Source organism: Notothenia coriiceps, unplaced genomic scaffold, assembly GCF_000735185.1.
Source record: "Notothenia coriiceps isolate Sejong01 unplaced genomic scaffold, NC01 NC01_scaffold00021734, whole genome shotgun sequence".
In the NCBI taxonomy this organism is placed as follows: Eukaryota; Metazoa; Chordata; class Actinopteri; order Perciformes; family Nototheniidae; genus Notothenia; species Notothenia coriiceps.
In genome coordinates, this window is record NW_011354435.1 from 1 (window position 1) to 23,748 (window position 23,748).

The 23,748-nt window shown below is 40.1% G+C and overlaps 2 protein-coding genes across 4 annotated transcripts in view; one reads left to right on the forward strand and one right to left on the reverse strand.

Annotated features, from left to right (window-relative positions):
* Positions 1 to 1,012: 1,012 nt before the first annotated feature.
* LOC104953457 (proprotein convertase subtilisin/kexin type 5) lies at positions 1,013 to 7,640 on the reverse strand (the record flags this gene model as incomplete). The annotated part of the gene is made up of 6 exons (XM_010780411.1): positions 7,218 to 7,640; positions 5,232 to 5,435; positions 5,083 to 5,151; positions 4,875 to 4,917; positions 2,180 to 2,325; positions 1,013 to 1,255 (listed from the first exon to the last, which is right to left on the reverse strand). Coding segments are annotated over exons 1-6 (883 nt in total), but the record flags the coding sequence as incomplete, so codon positions are not given.
* otud7a (OTU deubiquitinase 7A) overlaps positions 7,443 to 23,748 on the forward strand; it is a 59,596-nt gene continuing 43,290 nt past the window's right edge. For 2 of the 3 annotated variants that reach the window (XM_010780375.1, XM_010780378.1), the window contains exons 1-2: positions 7,443 to 7,471; positions 8,444 to 8,691. The gene's annotated coding sequence lies outside the window, so the exon portion shown is untranslated. Of the gene's footprint in view, positions 7,472 to 8,443; positions 8,692 to 21,450; positions 21,609 to 23,748 lie in introns of all 3 variants that reach the window. The other variant, XM_010780376.1, reaches the window with a different exon arrangement.

Consider the following 23,748-nt stretch of genomic DNA (forward strand, 5'->3'; position numbering starts at 1 on the left):
ATTTTTCCACCCCTTACAATATTAAAACAATCAAATACCTGTTAACCTGAGCAATTGAGCACAGCAATTTGAGAATGGTATGCTTTCCCCACTTTGACCACTAGAGGGAGGCATAGTAAGCTGTTTTGGCAAAATGATGGCTGCCCTTCAGAAAAGCTGCAGCATGTTAACTTCTACTAAAGGAGTCTAACATTCCCTCTTTTAAAACAAGATGAACATTAACATAAGTTAATACATTTTAGAATGGTCTGTTACACAGATAAATTATAACACAAAATGTTTAGGAGGGCTTAATGCTGGCCTGAAAAACTAAAACTTGCACAGAACTCAGCGAAAGAAAAGAGTGATGAATTAACGTAAGTTGACCACAGATGATTTAAATGGCTATAATCAAGCTATTCCAAAAAGACTCATAGAAGTTAAAGATACTTGCAGAGCTAATGACAATAAATGTTAGACTGACTGATCTACACAGGGATACTCAATCCAATGGGTAAAAATGTAAATTGATCAGCATGATTACCCTGTTGAGTTGATAACTACGGAGTTTTATATTCCAACGTTATTGACAAGGACACCAAAGGGGAAGCGGTTGAAGAGCCCTGTGCTTGAGGCAGAGAAGGCTTCTGAAATAGCTCTATAGTAAAAGGGCTGTTGAACGAAAGGTGATGGAGGTACATGTGCGGCAGGGTGACATAGTGAGATGGAGATTGTCCTTCAATCTAGAGCTCCTTCAGCAGAGTTCATGCCCCCGTCTCAGTGGCAGGCCTCCACCATGCCAACATGTCCTTAAAAGACACTCGAAAACCATCCAAATTCCTGAGACACCGCACTGACCTCCCATAACAGAAAAGCAATTATTTCCATCAGGGAATCAAGTGGCATGTACAATTGAATCTCTGACCCCACTGTGACCTGACGCTCATGTGTCATGCTGTACCTTTATCACTTGGCTTTCACTATGTGTTGTCTCTTCTAAGTCAAAAAACTGTTGCGATTTGAGAAAGATTACGCTTTTTGACATCTTGAAATAGGGCCTTATTATGGTTGTTCCTCTTACCATCATAGAATTGTCCCAATGGGCAGTTAATTAGAGGGCACTGCCCATGTAGAGGAGGGTTCCCCCCCAGACACAGGTTACAGTCGGAGGACCGCGGCCCGTGGCACGTCTGGCAGGAGCCGTGGCAGGCCTGGCAGAGCCACCCAGTGGAGTCACTGAAGGTTTGAGATGGGCACTGTTTAATACAATCTCCTCCTGAGAAGCACAGAGAGGAAGTGACATTATTTTTCTAATATAGCACTATATCTCTATCAGTAAATATAACTAATGAAAAACATAGCGGAGACAACAGATTCAGATCCTAATACATGTTTGGAAAAACACAAATGCAATGGAAATAGAACACATTATTATGGGTTAGATTCATATAATTGTGTATGACCACCACAATTATATGAGTCGTTTACATATGGGACAGTGACTTCAAAGATAAGTTCATGTCATTTACAAACCAATAGAGTGGAGCAACGATGAAGTATTTTTGTAAGACGACCCGGAAGTTGCATCACACTGCTTCCCTTGACAAAGAGCCAATGGTATTTTAAATTATTGCAGAAAAAAGCTCTCAAACTAATGTTTGGGTGATCAATATATTCTATAATCAATTTCTTTAACACCACGATTTTCTATCAGAATACAGATACAGATCATTTGGTTAGTCGAACAGACACAGAGAAGGAAGTCTCTGAACGCTTCTGCCCATAAAATATAGACCTGATCATATTAAAATAATTGTGATAATGCAGTTGTGTGCAAGCTAATCTTTTTTTAATAGCTTCAGGCTTTACTTACAATTTCAAAGCGTTTACTTTCATGCCCAAAGGGAACACGACCCAACAACACAATCCTAATTCCACATTTGCATACTTTATATTTGCATATCTCATGTTACAGATTTGCTGACACGGACGTGATTTGCAATCCAAATGAAGAGTCAAGAGTCCAATCATTTGTAATCTAGAAGAATGATTGATCACTTTGACATACACAGTGATTTAAGACAATAATAAACCCTAAACTCTTTAAGTACTGTGCAGGACAAAAGGCTCATCTGAACCCCTGAGCATTCTAGTAGTAAACAAAATATGCAGAAAAACGATTATTCTTTTCTACTGGTACCATTGAGGAAGTAGCCGGGCTGGCAGGCTAGGCAGCGTGTGTTACTCCTGCAGTCTGAGCATGGTGCGGGACAGGACAAACACACACCCCTGCCCCAGTCCTCATAGGTGCTCTGGGGGCAATGTCTGCGACAGTGGTGTCTAAAGCTGTAAGAGAAAAATAACACCATTCAAACTATTTACTGATAATACATAACAATTAACAAACCATTTGTCTAATAGGGGTTACCTTGGTTGGTGATTGGCTAATGGTTACACAAGCCAAAAAAATCGTTATGACATCATAAAGTGGCCAAAATCTGATCAGCTCATTTTCAGACAGGTTTTTATATAAATGGATCAGGACAAAAAGAGAGCTAATCTTTTTTCCTGAAACTTTCGGAATCTCTTTACACAGAGGGGACACACGTTTATGTATGAAAGACATGAAAAAGTGGATTTTGCATAATAGGTGACCTTTAACTAATTGGGACGTCACAGCTTTTTTACAAAAGGAGGGTGTCTTTTCTAAAGCAAACATGCAGAACAAAGCTTTTTGAAATATCAAAGACCTGATGAAAACTATTATGATTTAATGGCACTTTCAAAGCTTTACAGTCAATGAAGAATGATGTTTCTGCAGGCAGGTTTAGCCCACATGTAGAAGTCTGAAGCTGGAGGAAGTGAAACCAGAGGAAAGACAAAACACACCACACGCAAGAGGCAGAGAATGCACTGTGTCAGTCCACAGCACACCTGCAGACATATTGTTGACTTTAATCCAGGCGTCGGTCAAAAGGTGCACTCAATCATCAGTACGGACAGCAAACAGAGACGGGAACATTATGTAGGCTGATATTTTTCAAGCTTATCATAGTTCTATTCTCTTCTTAAGGCAAAAAGTTAATTGGTGTTTTATTTGTAGCCCAGAGGCATGAGGAGATTTTCTGTCATTAACCTGTCCTATCATTCCTTCGGGGCCTAACTGAGCTATTTAACATGAGACGGATGTCCTAAAAAATAAATTAGCCTAAAGGAGATGAGATACTGAGTTGCAAAGAGGTCAAACATACAAAAGCAAGAATGACTCCTACTTTACAGACTGAACTCTCCAAATTAAACAAGCCAAACAGAAGTAAGCCACTAACTTACATAGTACAACATCCAACATCCTCCCCTCATGAGACAATCTGACCACTGACAGCCCATGCTGCACTTCCTGCTGCGTTGCCGTGGATTTGGTGCAAAGATGCGGTGGGTGTTTGAGGAGGAACAGCTGGAGACGCCACACTGCATCCATCAACTCACTTACAATAGCAGCTGGTGCAGACCCGGCCCTGTCTCTGGCCTGGAAACAGTGCACTTCTTAAGAGTCTGCAGGATGTTTAAGAATCGCTCTGTGCAAATATTAGACCATCCATTCCAGGAGAGCATATCAGCATTACCTAAGCAACTTTTGTGTAGGGCTTTAACTCCTCAAATCAGTGAGAAAAGGGGGAAAATATGCTGAATCTGGTCCTTCAAGTTAAGAAAACTGGATTAAATAAATGGTAAAAATCCTATTGAGAGTAAATAAAAGCAATTTCTCGGTTTCAGAAGAAAGATACCATCCATCCATCATGCTGTGACTCACACAGTAGGCAGTGAAAGCAGCCAAAGCTGTCTTCCTTTTTTCATTAATACCAGCAAAACCTCAGTAGTGGACTTTAAAGTGCTGGAAACTGTCACAATATTTCACAGTGAGGCTCTTCCTGCAGCTCCGATCCCCTCATGCACCACTGGACATATTGTATTAGTGTTCGCCTCACATATTACTACAGACAAAGACATGACTGAGACAGCCTGTAGGTCCTAATCTCTAAAAATCATTACTGTTAAAGTAAAACCCCTGACAAGTAGATTCACAGAAGAATAGTATCTTATAGAACCTAATGGCTGTTAGAGGAGGGGAGGGCAGTGAAGCGGTGGATTTTCCTTCGACCCCTCTCCACTGTGATTCACACGAGTGGTCAGTAAAGTCGAGATGGTCCATCCTATATAATCAGAGCCAATACTTGCTATGCTGTCCACTTATTCCTGCTCTCTTCTTCTCTCTTCAGCTCTCCTTCACACACATAACATAAAAACACACCCTGTTAAGTATCTCTGTGAGGCAGACCACTCTTCTGTGCTCAAACCAAGGCTCAGGTAACAGAGTATGAAGGTAACCTGACTCACACAATACCAGGAGGCCAAAACTCGGGGGAGAAGTACAACTGAAGGTCTGTTCTACCTCTGTAACCTGTTACACAGTTCGTCCAAGTGACAATCTGGAGTAAACACATGGTGAAATGTAGTTTTGTGGCGTCAAGAATATCAACAGAATGTATAGGAAGGTATTGTAAATCAACCCACACAATGCATATTGACTCTTTATGCAATGAAAATAAAAACAATTGAGTTTTCTTCATCTTCCATGAATTTAAAACAAATCAACTTTGGATTTTGAACTGAGGTTGAGACTGTATAAGCATATGTCAAAGTGTGCGACATTACAATGGGTATGTATTTCTATTGTTGGACATTTCATAAATCATAGGATTGTCAATGTTATAAAATAACAGAAGTAATAACAGAAACACAGTAAAACGGTCCATTGTTTGTGGTATCCTTAAAATGAAATGAAAGCTAGCTATTAAAAAAGATAACATTTGAAGCATTTGACACAGTAAACTCACAGGAAGTAACCTTCAACACAGCTGCTACAGATCCCAGGGTCCTCTGTGTAAACATGAGAAAATGTGATTTATTAGAATTCATAGGGAAAAGCAAATAGCATTGTGTACATTATAACAATGGTTTAAAAATACAAAGCCAATCCACCTTATATAAAGAAGGAAACAGCATGGTGCTGTTGGCCTCATACAGCATAGATGTGTGACTTACCGGTGGAACATGTTTTGCATCCCATCTCACAGTCGATGCACTCTCCTGTATCAGAGTCCTGCACCTGGCCTGAAACACACCCAGCATTATGACACTGAATGTCTTTCTCCTAAGCTGCAGCCAACTCAGAATCTGTGATTGACATGTACCTGTGTTGCAGGACGCCGTTTGGCAGACCCCATTCTGGAGTTTGTAGTGTTCCCGACATTTGGCACATATGTTGCCATCCGCACAGAGTTCACAATTGGCTATGCAGGGCAGGCAAGCATAGTGACCCCTGTCAGGGTAGAGTCCCCGGGGGCAGTGCGTCCTACAGCGACCTTGGTGGAGGAAACGTTCCTGTCCATCTTCATCTGAGGAAGAGGAGGCACAGGGGACTTGTTAAGATAAAATGTACTCTATTTTCTCTGATAAAGATGCAATCAGCCATGCGGAACTCTTCCAGAAAACACCTTTTCAAAATTCCATTCTTCTGAAAGTTAAAGTCAATGAGCTTCTCGTGATAAATACAGAGGTAGAGCCAAATGGGCCAGAAGATTAGATGGTTCAAATAAAAAATTAAAGGACATTCAGTGTGAATGTTTGGTACCTTCAGTGCATTACAGCATAAACACATATTGCAAACAATGTTACGTTTTTGATTGAAAGAAGAGAAATATGTTGTGGCTTAATAAGTGAATCAGTTGCAATCAAAAGGAAACTGCGGATTCATTACGCATAGTATATTTAATTAAAATAGAAAACAGTGGATGCACAAGTCATTAAAAGGCATGAACAACATCATGAATGGATGGCTGAAGCCCAGGATGTTGACTGCAATCCTGCAGATTACAGTCTGAGATCACTTCATGAGTGATGATGCTCCAACTAATGTAAACAAGGGCAATCAGAGGGAGAGGAGAGATCAGAGCTGTGGGCAGAGAGTCTTCTGTTGGCCCTAATGATTAATACTTTGCCACCTGCCACTAGCCTAGCTGTGGCCCCTGAGGCACCTCTGGATGCAGCTGAGTTACACAGCATTGTCTCATCTGCTCAGTGCTGCACAGAGGATGGGTGAGACAGGGAGGAGAGCAGCCACAAGCTGCTGCTGCCTTTCTACCCCTTCCACTTTCTGGAGACTCAAACTCAGCATGCATAGAGGCATCTGACTTCTAAATGGCAACAAACCACAGAGCATGAGGAGAGGGGTAGGGACTTTTAGCTTGAGTGTTTGTCTACACAATACAATAATATCATACAAATAAACATTGAAATACAGTTAAAAAATAAAATGCATAACGACAATGTCAAAAGAATACTATGTAGCCTAAGGTCTATTGTGAAAATGCACATAGTAGCCTATAAGAAATAGTTGTGTTTCGGGGAAAGAGAAAAGGACACTTGCAGGTTAAACTCAGCGAACTGCAACAGTAATACTTCTAGCCCAAAGGGACATTTTTTTTCCTCTGTCTCTGATTAACAAAAGCCCCATTCTAACACGATCAGATTACACTGTGAAAGCTCAGGAGAAAAATGATCACACCTTAATTTCTTACCCATTTCAATAGGTGCCTCTGTGCAAGAAAACTACAACCAATCTCTGACTGTTTAACAGGGTAAATGGTAAACCAGAGCTGAATGCTCCTCCTATAATGAAAAAGCCTTTAAACAACTTTGCTATGGTTACCATAAAATAGTGCTGCTTTGAAAGAAAAACTCCACCTCCCTTTCAGCTAGAGATTAATGATTCTCTCTGACACGGCTTTGTTTTTAGTCAGGCATGTGTGGAGACGAAAATATAATTAAATCAAAACAGAGGAATTCAATCGTTCAATGGCAAGCAATGTAGCCTACTGATCATATTTGCAGTGACATTATGAGAAATGCAGAAATGTGTCTTATGATGGCAAAGATATGTTCTAACTTTGATGAAGCCCTTTTGCTGTTGGTGATTTATATGTGGTCCTTGTAGAACTGACTATACAAAACATTACTTTTTTAAAGCCTTAGGATAGGCCTAACTAAAATGCAACGTATTACAGGGGGAATGAAAGATTGAATACACGTATGTGTTTCGCCTTTCTTTTCTTTAACAAAGCCAGCAATGATTATATTCCGCGTTTTAACGTGTGGAGAGATTTTTAATGTGTACTCACCAACTCCACAGGTAGTGCATTCAAACAGCTCGTGGCCGTCGCACTCGGAGCAGGTGGGATGGCAGAGGACGCACTGGCTCTTCAGTAGAAACTGTCCCCGCGGACAGGGCGATGAGGGTTTACATCCAATAAATCCCACACAGCACAGGAAGATCAGAAACGCAGTGACCGACCGCATGGCTGTTCCCCAAGAGACGTTTACTTATTGGGCGAGAATCAGTCAGGAGGAGAGATCCGCAATGTCCGTGCAGCAGGTCGGTGATGTGAAGCTCTGTGACTCCAGCTCAGAAACAACTTGCAGGACCAGTTCTCTCAAGTGTAGCGCTGGACAATGAGCGTGGACTGCGGTCAGCGTTTAGTAAACGATCCCAGGAGGAAAAAGAGAGAGCAACCCAGTTCCTGTGCCACAATCATAGTCTATGGGCACAGTACATTGAGATGGACCATTGTCAGTGAATAGCCTTAACAAATACAGATCATTTACCAGTAACTAGTTCTGTTTTCAAAAGATTGAAACACAGCTCTGACAAACCAACATACCTGATAATAAGCTGTAGGCTACTAAATGTCAGTGGATTACAAGTGTAAAAACCGGTAGCCTATCTTGTGTTAGTAATGGTCTGTTTTACATCAGTTAAAAATAAAACAGGTATCCAAAGGTGTAGCCACTTTAAATTCATACTTTGTATAACTATAAGAGATTTAGCTAAATGTTGGTAGGTTAGTCAACCTTTACATAGTTAATATACATTGGATTTGTAGTAGGCTAGGCTAGCTTATACATTTTAAATTGTGTTTATTTTAAAGTTAAAGGGAAACTCTATCAACACAAAAATAAATCAGACTTCAAAGGCCAATGTTCCTGTTTCGTGTTTCATGTATAGGTCAATTATTTAGGAACTTTATTGTTTGTCAAAAGAATAATGTTTAATTTTTAGAGTTTTAAGTGTTTATTTTATAATGTATGCCTTAATACATAATTTCTTAAAATGCAAATAAATAAAAAATAATTACAAAAATACATAATTGCTATTATCTTAAATAATGTTTAGGTTTCAACAATCTTAATGTTAATTGTAGACTCAAACCCAGTGATACATTTAACATAGACGTTTAAAAAAAAAAGGTCTGAATATAAAGTCTTAAACCACTGGATGACATGATATAATTAAGACTTTGGTAAAAAAAAATCAAATCAAAATGAAGTGATTTGTTTTTTTGTGAAGGCACAGCGGCCTCTCGCGGCTCCCTCCCGTCAGTGTCTGAGCGCGTGAGCCCGACGTCTCCGCCGGCTGACGTCAAGCGGCCGCGGCTGTCGGAGGAGGCGTGTCTTTGTTCTGCTGCAGCGGAGAAATATGACATGGGGATGAGCGAGAGAGAGCGAGAGAGTGAGACAGCCTGCTAGGAATTAACGTTTCGTCAGAGGTCTGGACTGAAAACCTTACGATGGGGAGTAATGACTGAAAACACAACGGTAAGAAACAGACCTGCTTTCTTTTGATTTGTTTCCACATACACAGCTACAGGCCGATTCATGGCTTATTCCATAGTGAACACAATAGGCTACCACTGCAGACAGGTGCACCTGCCTTTATGCGAGTACGTGCTTCGATGCATTCAACTTCAGTTTCCGTGAGAATAGCTTCTTATTTTAAGACGAAGAAAAAATGCATCGAGACCACACATCTCATCGACGGTTTGTGATGAGATCGAAGCCGGAGTTCAATGCTGTAAACATGGATGTTCTTCAGTCTGTGTGCTTAGTCACAGACCTTTGTGATGTGGGAACATACAGTAGCAATGTAATATAAATCTGAGACAGTCTATTGTGATGGATCCTAATACAAATATTAGCTTATTGAGGCTATAAAACCTTGAAGGCTATTGTTCCTTTTCTTTTACAGACATGGAATATTAATCATCACATGTCTTTTGGGCCAGATGGCTTAACATGTAGATGGTGATTGAATACATAACAGCTTCCTGTCACAAAGTAGATCACAGCTTTAAGCTATCTGTTTATCTTAAAAAATTGAAAACCACACAATAACTGCAAACACACTGCCTGGTCTAATTCTGGTGCCCATATAGGCTACGTTATTTTTTATTGTTGACCTGGTTTACAATATCTACTACGCCTGCCTGTAAAGATGGTGAGGCCACTAAGCCATTGCTATGGTATTTTTAAAACCATAATAATATCCCTCCTTTCAAAGACCTACATAATATAACCTTTAATCTATCATTAATATCAGATTATATTTGAGCTGGTTACAACCCTCGTGAAATGAACTGTGCCACCTGGTCATTTGGAAGATGATGATTTGCATCAAATCAACTTGTTTGCTGCCCTCACATTACAACTTATTCTGGCACCTATTAATGATCTGAATGCTTCACTTGGGTCTGCAAGACGGGCAGCAGACAGCAGTCGAGTCTGATTTTGAGACAGCCTGAATAGTCGGAGCAGAGCTATAAAGCAGGGCCCGTAGCTCCCAGGCCAAGCCAGGCCGTGCCATGCCATGCCAGCTCTACGGAGGGCTTCAGTGCAGCAGGGCACAGGGGAGAGGGCGCTTGGCACCTGATCAGGTACCACAGAGAATTCTGTTCCTGTCATTTGGCATTTAGCAACAGAAAAGAAGAGCAGAGATGACGGTTGTTGTTGAACCCAGTTGGGCTTTCATGTCACTCTGGCAATACTGCTCTATCAAAGTGCTGCTGATACAAAAGAACATTCCTTTGCAACATCTGTGCAAGTTGCCCACTACAAACTACCAACTGCTGCTTTTTCAAAAACCTATAACGGAAATGTTACACTCATAAGTTATCATGTTAAGAAAACACTGGTAGCAATATTAGAACACTTAAATTGACATGTATTTGTATTTTACACCAGAGGAACCCAGCAGCAATTGTGTGTTTTTCCTCTGGTATAATTGAACAGGAATCAAAACAAAATATAAAATTAATCATCTTGTGGGCCCTTAAAAATCTCTCCAAATGGGCTTACAGTAAATCTCCAATCTCCTTTGAAAGAATTCCATGTGTCCATGCCTGATTCTCCTAAAGTTTAGTCCTCCAGAGGACATGAAATGAGTCAAGTGCCCATGGTAATCATGGTCCAATCACTGCACGGCTTTGAAGTGGGCCCTGTTCTTCAGACATCTCTACAGGTGGGGGTAGCTATGTTAAGTGTACTGTCTGCAGGCAGAGGGAGGTCAGCTGGAGGCCATGGAGGCAGGCACAGAGCCTACTCAACTCACATCAAAATAGGCCGGGGGGGGGGGTCGACCTTTCCTCAGCCACTGCTCTGTGATCATACGCGAGTCTGTACAGTGCTCTGGCCTTGATGTTGGACAGATACTTTAAGAGAAACATTGTCTCTGACCCATTCTCAAATATGTTTGTGAATATGTGATATACCTTCAAATCACAGACAAATTAAGTCGTAAGCCTCGTGCCATAAATCTGTAATAAATCCACCAGTATTCCCTTATACGCTGTGGGAAGACTTCAATCACAGAAGTGTTATAATACATTTACTGCGGGTACCACTAAACCATGATTTATGGCCTTTTTTCTAGTGAATCTAGATTTGACAATGTTTGCAAGGTCAGATCTTGGGTTTTACATTTGCTTATTTTTTATGTCTGAAGAAGTACGGTACATATCCTACATGGCTCGTAAGCACAGTCTTAAGGGAGCTATTGGTTTCTGAAAGGAAGTTTGGATGCATGGACTTTAGCTTGTTGTCTTCTTTGTAGGTTTATGGAGCCAACAATGAGATCATCTAGATCAGTGGTTCTCAACAGGTGGGTCTTCGTCAATAAATCGCGACCCACTTTTGGGTCACGATTTATTGAAGAAGGAAAAAAGTGGGTCCTGAGGGCTTGACCAGTTGAGAACCACTCATCGAGTACTCTTTTACCCTTAATGTTGTCTGAATGAACACCTTCTTCTCTTTTTTTTAAATCAGATTACTCATTAAACAAAGTGACATGAACGATCAAGACACACTCCTCGTTTGAACTAATTGTATTTCAAGGTAGAATTTGCATAGAAATGCATAATAATGGCTATAATGGTGTGACAGGGATAGTGACCTCTGAAGCTTGATGTTTCTGAGATGAGTCGGTATGTACACATTTCAACAGTTGCACACATTGTTCACCTATGAGAAGGTGCGAGAAAATGACATATAGGTGACAAATAACTTTTACTCAGTCGTTATCCCAGCGAGACACAGGCAGCAACATGTGCCGGGTGTTATTTTCTGCCAAGCAGATATCCTCTGACAGACATAGCTTGTGTATGGGTGGATGTACGTGCGCTGCACCTCCTGCACCTAATTGCATTTGTGTTGCCTCTGTTGTCTGGAGCGGAGTCTGGGAGCAGGCTGGCTGCTGTCTGCCAGTGTAACATTCTCCCCATAAGGCCCAGTGTGCACCGCCATCCCCTGTCCTGCCTCAAATCAGCAAGGGAACAGTTTCTAAATCAAACAAAACACTGTTGCACAGGATACCCTTGGGGACTAGATTTAGCTTCATGCAGGCCCACATCGTAGGTCATTTTCATTCATTCAGAAAAAGAGGTCAGGCCTCAAAACCCAGCTGTGTGGTGGAAACTCTGTGAATCTCCATTTTGTTTCACAGTTCTTTTTCCGTTAAAGGAGATATTAAAGGGAGATGCAGGTTACACGCCACCCTGAGAGAAACAAAGAGCAGTAGAGCTGTTGTTAGGCCTGTTAGTCACTGTCAATGCCCTTTCTTTCATACTAAGATAAGATTTCAGCACATCTCATCAAACGTTTAAAAGAACCTATTCATGGAGCATTGGAGAGTAAATGTGCCCTTTCTCAGCTGTATTCCTATCATCTTCATTGTCTACTTCCTGGTGATGGAAGAGAGAGAGAAATCAGAGACTTAAAAGGGTCAAGAACGATATTTAAAAAAAACTATTGATGAAGGTTTGCAGGGAAGTTATTATGATTGCTAAACTGCACATACATTCAAAGTTGTATTCATTTCCCAAAAATATGAAGTGTAAGTCTGCTCAGATTATTTACCCTGCAGCAGGTTTCCTCCCACCACTTTTTGTATCTCTCCCACACACTCTCACAACCTTACACCTACACACACTTTCTCCACTGTGGGGTCAGGACCCTGAGGGAGGTCACTTCACATATAGATTGGGTTGTTGGAAATGTCCATGTGTGACTGATTATTTGATATAAGAATAAATCAGATATGTTTGAGAAACCAAACCAAATCATTCATATTATTTATACAATCTATTCCGTGATGCTTTTGGATATAGCGCAGGTACGCCATCTGTCATTTTGCTACCTTTGTGCGGGACCTAGTTATGGTTGATTTAGTGACGCTTACTTCTCTAACAGGAAGTGTGGTTTAATACTACACTACGTTCCTAAAGAAATTGCAAAGAATATAAACAAATATCCAGGTAATATTTTGAGCAGCATCTGTGCCGTAGAACATCAGTAAATCACTTATAACCATATCTGTTAGGTATTAAAACCTTTGAAGTATAAAAGGGAGACCATAATGTCACATAACATAATGTCAGTTACTGATACCGTTATACATACATCCTCCGCATTGCACCCACTCCCACTGAATGCCCTTTCTGTGGGAGCACTTGAGGCCAGTTTGGAGAACAAATATCGTAAGTTACTCAGTACAAGACTTGATTTCTGCCACGGTCAAGCTTCCTCAGTGGGCACAGTTTGCATGTGAGATAAGATTGACTGCAGTTAGCATCAGTTCCATCGGTATGACATTGTTGTTCCCTCAGCCAAACCACAGTAAAATGCCCGAAGCACTCGGGCCATGCGGTTAACTTAATGTTTTCTTGTAGCTTCCTTTACCAGGTCTTTAATTATCAGACTCAGAACACAATAGTCAGACGTGCATTTACTCCTTTTCCTCTGCTTGGTAAAAGTAAATATTGTAATAAGTATAATAATATATATTGTATAATAATAATAATAATAATATTATTATATATAATATATAATAATAATAATTATAATAATAATAATAATAATAATAATAATAACTAATTATTATATATTATAATTATTAAATTATTATATTATATAGAAAGCCAATTTTTCTTATTATACATCCATGGTTGAATCCCTTTGAACATTCGCGAGTAAACGACGTGCATGGCTTTCTGGCTCCGTAATCACACCAATGCACGTGCAACTTACTGTAAGTATGAGGTTCCGACTGGTCACAACAATAATTAAATATCACTCTTAATACAACAAATAATTAACATTTATCTATTTTGGGGAACACATTTAGCGGTTTGCTGTCCTTATTTCTTCATGTTAAAAAGTGGTTGCCACTGATGGCAACCAAAGGCCAAGAAGTGGTTGACATTTTTTCTGAATGGTTGCCAATGGCAACCTGGCAACCGTTACTGTCGAGCCTATATATACAGTCTATGGGTTTGACATGGAGAATACAACCATGACATTGCATGTATTTCTTTATATGTGTGGTAAATGGATCCACACAACAGTCTAAAACAAAGGCGGTTAACACCCATATTGCAACTTAAATTGCCTCACTAGTGGAACTCAGAAAATTAATGGCATCTTAATGATCACACAGATGGGATGGCACATAGCACTCTAATTATCCTTTCTAGCAGAACAAAACTAAAACACTATAATTAATTACCTTTAGAGCTGCCGTTTGTAATCACTATACCACCATATTCTGACAGTAGGCTAGGGCACTTTACCGATAATCTACAAAATAATCATGTTCTTCCGCTTCATTGCAAAACAGATCAGTCTGAGCAGTCATTAATGCAGTGCAAATCGCTGCTAGTGAATTCCAATTTGTTTCTGAAACTTCTATTAGTTTACTGTTTAGCAGTAAAGTTAGCTTCACAGTTTGAGCTCAGTTCACAGGGAGCGATTGACACTTTGTCAGAGACTTCTGGCTCTGATTGGGTTTGAAACTGTTGCAAATGCCATTAGTAGCACTGGGAGGAGACCCAGATATGTCTACATAATGAGTTTGAGCAAATAAAGCAAATATATGTTTTATGAAAGTGGCCAACTGCAGCTTTAAGTGACTGCACCTACCTACACATTGCACTTCTTGTTGGTATTCCCCCCCCTTTTGATATTTCAACCTTTTCTGGGTATTGCTAAATAAAGGATTCTTAAGGAATAACTTTACTAATTCAGTAATTGAGATAATTGGTGACTAATATAAAATTGGTAATAGATAATCTGGTATAATAAGAACATATTTGTAGGAACCTGCTGGTTTATATGTTTTCACGTCCTTTTCTTCAGATACATTAAGAACATGGTTGTTTGATATTGACCTCTCTACCTACTTGAGTGTATCGACGCACAGTCAATCCACACTGCACAATAACGATATTGTGAGACGAAGAGCCTGAGAAATAACAGGTGTCAAACAATCTCTCCATGTGTTTCCTTTCTTATTGGATCTGTGGAGATAATGAAATTCTTGTATGTGGAGGTCATCGCTGCGGCATGATTGAAATTGAGTTTCACCTCAATACAATTATTTCCTTGAATCTCTTTACATCTAAGATGCTCATTTAAAAAAAAGCTTCCACTGAAGCAGATCTAGCCAACCCGACATTCTGCTCTGCTCTGCAGTAAATGCGGTTTCACTGAATTTTCTTATCACGAAACCATAATTGAAATAATCAGGTTGACAAGAGAACACAAGGTACCTGTTTTGCTGCTTTGCTCAGCTGTGTGTGTGTGTGTGCGTGTGAAGTTGTGGATTCAAAAGAAACATCATTATTGTGAACTGCATACCTTTGGGCTGACATGTAAAAGGAAACAAAGAGTATATTCACAAATATCTTCAATAGTTGAGCATGTAGGACTTCCGCCTGGAGAGGATGGTTTCTGTGTGAGAGGTGACCCTCCCTCAGCACAAACTCAAACAGGAAACACCAGCTGGCTCCAGTTAGGCGGTCTGTATATCTCAGGTTGGTTTAGAAGTGAAGTATTCAGAGAGCCGGCAGTTATTTTTGTCTGTTCTGTGTTTCTGCAAGGTCATAGCTTCCATGCTTTTAACTCCCATTTTCATCCATGTCATTAATACACCTGACACTATAGTGTAATGTTTATCCACTGCACACTTCTTCAAATCAACAGAAAGGCTTTGGTCTCGAGTCACAGCTGTCTGCTTGTGGCATTTTGTCGCAAAGGGCTCTGTCGTGAAAAAGCGGTATTGGCTGCTGTGGTATAGGGGCTGGAGAGACTGACATTTTAAGCGGTTACGATCTGGGTCTGTGCCCCTCAGCAACCAGCTCTTAGTTTGGGTGCAGGCAGTGAACACAGCTGAGCTTGTCTGGACTTTAAGTTCAGACAGAATGATTATCAGTTGTTTTGTTTCATTGATTTATACATTGTATTTTTTACTTTAAGGAAATATGAATTGCAGGATATTTGATAAAGCAGTCAAATGTATTATTTTAATGGCACATTCAAACCCTGAGCTTTTAAACGTTCTTACAACAACTGGAAGGTTTTCTCATGTCCCTCAGGTGCAGTGTTCATGCTGTCCATTGCAGCATTAATTGAAATGTACCTCAAATATTAATGCGATGATGCATTAGAGCCAATTGACAACGGCTCTCCCCTCCATGCATATGCCGTGCTGGCAGTGTGCAGCGCAGCAATGAGATGCAAAGTGACATTATTGCCTCCAGCAGCATCTTTCCCGCAGCATGCGAGGGGCCTGCTGCACAGACGTCTGGCTTTTCTTTGAGTTAAGAAAAGGATTGAGGAAGAAACTTTTAGTTCATGGATTGATTGCAGAAATGTCCTAGAGGTCAAGAGTTTGGAGGGTCTCACTCTCTTTATGTCTCGTGTCATTTGGTGGTTGGCCTGACATGTAACTGAGTCTTTCCCCCCAAACATCTCAGCTTTCGTGCTGTTGGTCTTTGAAATGTCTTGCCACTGGAGGCAGGGGCTCAGAAGTAGGTTTTTCATGGTGTCAGGGTGCTCTGAACTCAGCAAATACTTTTCATATGTGGATCCTGAAGACAAGGGAAGTCCTAAAGTGAAACAAGTACAATGGAGGGATGCGGAGGGACTTGGCACATGTGATGGAGACAGGAGAGAGGGACGGACGTTGATGGAGCTCTCAAAAATCAAAATGGCCTAACTTGATGATTATGGTGAAGAGCCTTCAGTATATGTTGTCCCGGGCAGTGATTGAAACACGTCATACATTCCACAGACCCGCGTATAATATGGTCTAGATGGCGACGAATATTCATCTACAGGAGGAGGAGGAGGAGGAGAGATTGAGGCTGACTGACTGATATGAAGGCTGAATAGCAAGTGGAGTTTCCAGTCTGCATTGAAATTCTCTGATTGAATCTTGTGCTCTCAAGCAAGGATTTTGAAATATTGGAAGTGCTTAGTTTGTAGTTTGGTGAGACATTATAATATCCCATTACATGCATTTTCCATGCCTCTTAAGTGTGCTGTGTTATGAAGCACGCTAATGGATTGTGTTGATTACTCAGTACTGATGCAAGGTGGAAATGATTTGTTTCCATGGAATCTTTGCTCAATCGTTTCCCTGACATACATTACCCGAGTCTGATGTAACAGTGTTTTTACATTGCTGTATTTCTGCCTTCATTCATTGAATTACATCAGTACAAATTGTGCAACAACTATGGTTGAAACTTTCTGGTTTTAGTGTATCCATTTCCTAGTAATACAGTTGCAAATAGCCATTGTTTCAGTGAAAACAGGCTTTTCTTTTCTGACCTTAGTGAGAGGGTGGCCTGACATTTAGCTGTGAGTGTGCACACTGCACAGGCATGTGAATAAGTACTGGATTCAATGGCATCTCTTATTAGTCGTCTGTGTTTTGGCAGCACTTGCTATGTTGGCTTTGAGATTGGTAAACACACCGAGGGCACAATGAGTAGCGAACATGCAACGTGTAAGTGTTTTGGCACCCATGAACACATTTGCGTACTCACCACTCGGGCACACCAGAGACGGATCATGGGGTGTTTGTCTTCCAGTGTTGCACACAGCAGTTTGAGTCTGTGAGTGCTTGGCCCTGCTAACTGTAGCAATGCTCACACACATGGTGATGAAGCTCAGAGCTGTGTGTCCGAGCCAGAACAGAAGATTTTGTTTTCTGCCTGCTTTAAAGAATCCAAAATATATTCTGTCCAGCAGAGGAGGGATCTGACTCCCTTGAGGTTTGAGTAACTTCATTTGTATTTAACCAACAAGCCCACATCTTAACTGGACAGGTCTTTTGACACTGTTTTGTAGTAAGGGCTCAGGTTTCAGGTCTTAAATATCCATTCGATTTGTTTGGACTACTGGCTGTACTATCCTGGAGAGCTTTGGAGAAACATGCATCAGTCAATCTAGTCCACTGTCTCATATCTAATCAGATTTGAGTATACTGTTCCTTTTGTATTCATTTTTATCTACAAGCGGAAAAATATACAGTTCCAGTATTTAGCCTTTTATAAATATCACGTGGCAATGGCATCTGTACATTTGCATTAATTAGGCATAATTCATACAATCAGCTATCAGTAGATAAATAAGTATCTCTGGTAATCTATAGTAAAACTGATTCAACATGAAGACATTTCCTCATTAAGAGCAATCAATCCAAAACATATCATTATTATTGGATGGCAGATAAAACACATTTGATTGTCAAATATGTGAAAAATGCCTGTTACTTGCCCATTATGCCCAAATGGGGATGACTCCAAAACCCAAGTGATATCCAAAAAGAGACAGGCAGAAAAAAGCAGAGCAATTTAGTTGCACATCAAATTTCTGTCAATCAAGTAATCCATTAATCAACCAATTGTTTCATTCCAAATAAATAATAAATAAACAATTCATTTTTCACTATTAAACTAAAAAAGGACGGACGGTACGACAACAGGATTTACTTCTATTTTGTCTTTGTTCCTGATTGGCTGATTGAGTCACAACAGCAATCACAGAGGTTTGTGATTATGTACAAAACAAAATGTTGATTGTTTCCCATTTCCCCCCAGCTATCTTCAGCTAAGAGTTTTGTAGGTAAAGAACCATCATTACATCTTATAGTTTATTGATTGCCTTTTATCTTTGACAATAAGGGGTGTAAGTTATTTACTTGAGCAACTTGTCTGCTTTGCTAACACATTCATAGAAGAACAATCATCTTAAAAGAAAGATACCAGTGTTTGACAGTAGCATATCAACAAATAGCCAAACAATATGGTGCTATTTAGTGTATCAAATAGCATCATCTTGTGAGGTGTTTCTGCTCAGGAAATTGGATTTTCCTTTTCTTTTAGGGGTTGTGGAAAGTTTTCATTGAAATCAGAAGTCTAGTTATAAGCAGACCAGGCTGGTTCATGGAAACAACAACATAATGTATAAGACTCCTGGAATGCATTAAACATAAATATATGATACCTAACAATGTGTAAACAATTGATTTTTCCTTAACAGCATCAGTATTTCCTGCTGTAGCATAAAGTCCACTTGGAGAGCTCGGGTGTACTTTGACATTAAAATGAACTCACATTTGCAAAATAGAAGCTGCTTTTTAAAAGTGTATACAACAGAACTGTTGCATTGGTACTCACTGCTCTTAACATTACCATTAAATGGACAATGCTTCTGGAGCATATTCCAGTTACAGAGGAGAGGCAGTGTAAAGAGAGTGTGTACAGTATGTTCACCTCCCACCTGCTGTGTATCTGCCTTGCATGTGGGCGATCATGGCTCACTATGGAGACAATTATCTCAGCTATAACTCATTCTATTACTGTCAATGACTGTGTATGTACACGTAAGAATAGCCTGGGGCAAATCTGCATGTAGTGATGGTTATGGAAAATAAATTCTGTATTCACAGATTTCCTTGTGACGGTGGAAACTGAGTGTATATTAATTTTCCTTTAAAGTATTCAGTCTTTTCACACTTTCTGATCAGCCAACATGTCTACTGGTGGTTTAAAGCGTCAAATAATGAACCTAAAAGAGGAAGTAGTGGGCGGTTATCTTTTGTACAGCATTAGCATCGAGTAAGGGGTTTTTAAATTCCATTCTGCTTGAGGCAGGGTCAAAACCAGCTGTGGTTATAAGCTTTTGATTTATTTGTAGTTTCACTACAATAGATCTCTGAAAATAGGTGGATTATATTGAATCACCCTGCAGTTGAAGAATTCACACAGGTAGGAGGAAAAAAAACTTGACTGACAGCTGCAAATGATTGATGGTTATGCTTTGGTAAAGAAAAACAAGACTGAGGTACGGCATTTTAAATGTCACTTAATAAAAAGTTGTCTTTTCGTACTTTAAAAATCAGCAACGTAATGCTCTCAACGGGGTAACACAGCTCCCGGGGGCTCATTTATAATAGTCCGTTCTGCTTTTGTGCTTGCATCTAAATTACGGCTGTTATTTATAAGGAAAATATATTTGAGCTTGCATGTTTAGAGTAGGAGTTTTGTTGATGTCATGTCGATGCCTAAAGCAAAATAATTTAATACTGTTTCGATGCAGTGTGTTGAGCAGTGCTGAGTGTACAGATGATTAAGAAACAATTCTTTGTTTCCTCACTGCCTACAAACGGGCCTTGTAAATATTAAGGGATGAAGGCCGAAGGCTCTCGGGTCGGTGAACCATAGGAAGCAAAACAGGCAGTGTGTGTGAGCACAGTTGTGAATACACACTAAGGAGAATACACAACTTTGCTCAGTTACTCATACGTCTGATGCTCAGCAGCGTAAAAGAACAATTGTGAGAGAGTGAAAATGTGCATGGCGACACGTTTCCCCCGTGGTCTAAAACTTAAGTGTTTGTAACTTCGACCACAAGATCAAAGATGCAGCCTGAAGTAAACAGCGTGTGTTTATCTCATCAACCAATATCCTCACACACACTCTAACTTATAACCAAGTGTGGAAACATGTAATGTAACTTAGCCGCAATTTCAAGAGCCTTTCATAAACTCTAAAATCTTTTATTCTCCTTTGACTGATTTTTGTAATAAAGTATTTGCTCTTAATTAATTGGTACTGAAAAAAATATGTTATATAAGAAGTATCTAGGACACATCATGAAGATACTTCATTAGTAATAATCTTGCATTAAAAAATACAAGTTAATTTACAGAGCTTTTGGCATTAATATATACTTAAATTGCAAATTATTTTACAATAAAGGCTTTTTTTGGAATATTTCAGTTTTTGTGTTTACCCTGTAAGTTATGTACCATTATATTTATCGAACGATTATAAATGTAATCTATAAGAATGCTACATATTTTGAAAGCAGATCACATATATTTTACCAAAAATCTGAAGTAACTAGCACACTTCAGCTGTGAGGTAAAAGTGGCAATGCTAAAGTAGAATAGAATAAATGGAAATCCTCATGTAAAGAACTTGATTACTTAAGTACTGTACTTGGGTAAATGTATTTAGTTCGTTTTTTCTTTTGCTACAGAATATCGACAGTAAAGTTACTGTGACCCAATGAGAAGAAAGTTCGTACGAGGGGCGGCTGTACCTCAGTTGGCAGATTTAAAAATGTATTGTAAGGTTTGCGGTCTGATCCCCTCAAGCTCCTCATGCCCATGTGTGTGAGCAGTACACTGACAAGTCCCTTTGGAAAGTCAAATACAAAATGTAGTGTAAATGTAACTTTTAAACTGGTTAGCATGGACCTTTTTAGTTTTTACTGTTACCCAGACAAGCTTATTTTTTAAGTTACGCTTTATAATTTTCCAACATAAGTAATTTTATTTTTACTTAAGGGCAATATTAGTCGAGTAACTTCTACTTGAGTGTTCATTCATGATTTATTTCAAGCCCTGCTGAACACCATTTGTTATAGCCATTACTAACATGTTGGCCTCACAGTATTGGTTGAAGTAGATGTTGTTGTTTCACTGTTGTTCGTGATGGTTCAATCAGGACGAATAATAATATTTGTAAAGAGTCAGCGTTAACTATCATACATTGTATACAGTTTGAAAGACTTGCTGTCATTTTAGGTGAAGGCCTGTTCTCAAAGTAACAAGTATTGCTGTGTCTAACGTCGCCATGATAGATTGCACCAATAAACAGAGGACACATACAGTATGTGAAATTTTTTACTGTTTGTGTGAATTATGCATGACACTGAAGGATATTTCAGTCCCACTTAGGAGGGCTTTGACGCTAACCCTTCAGCACTCGCAGTGTTCTGCTGAAAGGGTGGAGAGAGGCGTCGGCCGGTGCGATCTGCCGGGACTCTGGCAGAGTATCCTCTGAGTTTCCACTGTTGCTCTCACACTCTTCTCTCACTGTCTCCATGTGAGTTTGTCAACACACACACTAATATTCCCTATCTCTCTGCCTGCTGTATCATGCAGGATCCTTCTATAACACAACAACAACGACAACAACACTGACCTTCTCCCCTGTTTACCGGCATCAGCAAAATTGCGTTTTGTGACGTAAAAGCAAAGATTGTGAGGCGTTGCACTTTCTTTACCACGTCAGTGTCACATAAACACCTGCATCTTTGTGTGGGAAGCTAAAAAATGTGATTACGCCATCAGAAGGTGGGGGCTAAGAAAAAGTGCTGCTGCTTTTAAGTGCTGCTGCTACCTAAAATGTAGGCAGTTTGAGCTGTTTAAGGGAATGTTTATGAAGAAGAAATGAATCAGCTTTAAGATCTTACAACAGCTGCCAGGTGTAGTCGCACACATCACGAGGCAGCCTAAAATCGTGTTCTCAAAGTATTCAAGCATGACATCAAGTGATGTTATATTACATTTAAGTAGAAATTAATTAAGAAGTTACTCTTTTTAAATTATAATCAATAATTTCATATTGGCTGTTTAAGAGTGATGCTTTGTCAGTCTGGTGAAAAGTCAGTAGACCAAGGGATTTCTAAATTATGGCCTGAGGGGTAATTTCGGATTAGCATATTAACACTGATTCAGTCACAGGTGTGTGTCGGTCGGGTGTTTTTACAGCAGCTTCAAATTGAACTCAGTCAATCAGAACAAAGGGCTATAACTTTTGTTTCAGGGTTATAACAATCTGTGTGTGTGTGTGTGTGTGTGTGTGTGTGTGTGTGTGTGTGTGTGTGTGTGTGTGTGTGTGTGTGTGTGTGTGTGTGTGTGTGTGTGTGTGTGTGTGTGTGTGTGTGTGTGTGTGTGTGTGTGTGTGTGTGTGTGTCGTGCATCATCCCCTAGAGGCCTGAGCAGATTGCTGGTGATGATGACTTTACCTGCATGACTGAGCTATGATAGCTTGGAAACACACGCACACACACATTGATTACCACACACACACAGCTCCACAGTAGCTGATGCACCACTGAGCAGGGTACTTAAAGTGCTTTTCTTGCGGAAAGTTTTCTTCTTGTACCAAGAGAACAAATGCATGTTTTTCCTAGAAATTACTTTGTGGGAGTGAAATTAGGACCCCCTAATTCACAGCTATTCATGCATCTCTGCACGAATATATGAGGACACATAGTCTCTTGATCCTCAGTCTGTTATCAAGTATTAACAACCTCTGAAATGTCCAAATTGACCAATCAGAATCAGTTTTCAACTAAGTTGCTGTTTACACGAGAGCGCAAACGGTTGTATCCTCTACTATTCTCTCGCGTATAGCCCGTTGGTTCACACGAGGCCGTAACGGAAACGTGGAAACGGACCCCGCAAACAATAACGGGCCAAAGGTGGATAGATCTGCAACCGGAACGCTCTGGGGGGCCAAACGGCTCCGTGTGTACACCCTATACGACCATTTCCTGATAACGATGAAGCCATAGCCCCGCCTCTCCTCACCTCTGCTGCTCCAGCTCCTCTACCACAACCATCAGCAACAAGTGGAAATGGAGAATTACATGAACTACATGTTCCTAAATCCACTGCGGGGCATAAACAGAAGGGCAACCATGGCAACCATGCTCGGGGTCTTCTTCGCTGCTTTTGGTGTATTTTGTGGCGCCACTTACAGGCCCGGCATATGTACTACAGCGTCTCCAGCGCTTTCGAGCGGTCTCGTTTGAACGGAATACTTTTTTGATATCGTATTCGGTTCGTTTGCGTGTAAATGGGGTCCAAGCCGCGTTATAACCCTAGTTAAATAATAGTCAATGACAGGTGTTATCGGTGTACCTTCAGTGACATATCCTTTCTGTCTTTAATAATTAGGCTTCATTGTAGTTTCTTTACTACTTTCAGATGTTTTTATCGTAATGACTTCCCTGCTGTGCTTAGAGCCTCCAGCTTCTAACAAAGCACATCAAGCATCACAAACCCTCTAATTATCAATAAAATAATAAGCTAAGGTAAATGGGGAGATCTAGACTTAAAGGAATACAATCAGACAGCAACCAATAACCTGCATATCATGGTTTTACTCATTATGAAAACTATAAATCTGTTGAAGCTTAATTAGATGAATACACAGATCAGAAATAAAGTTTGTT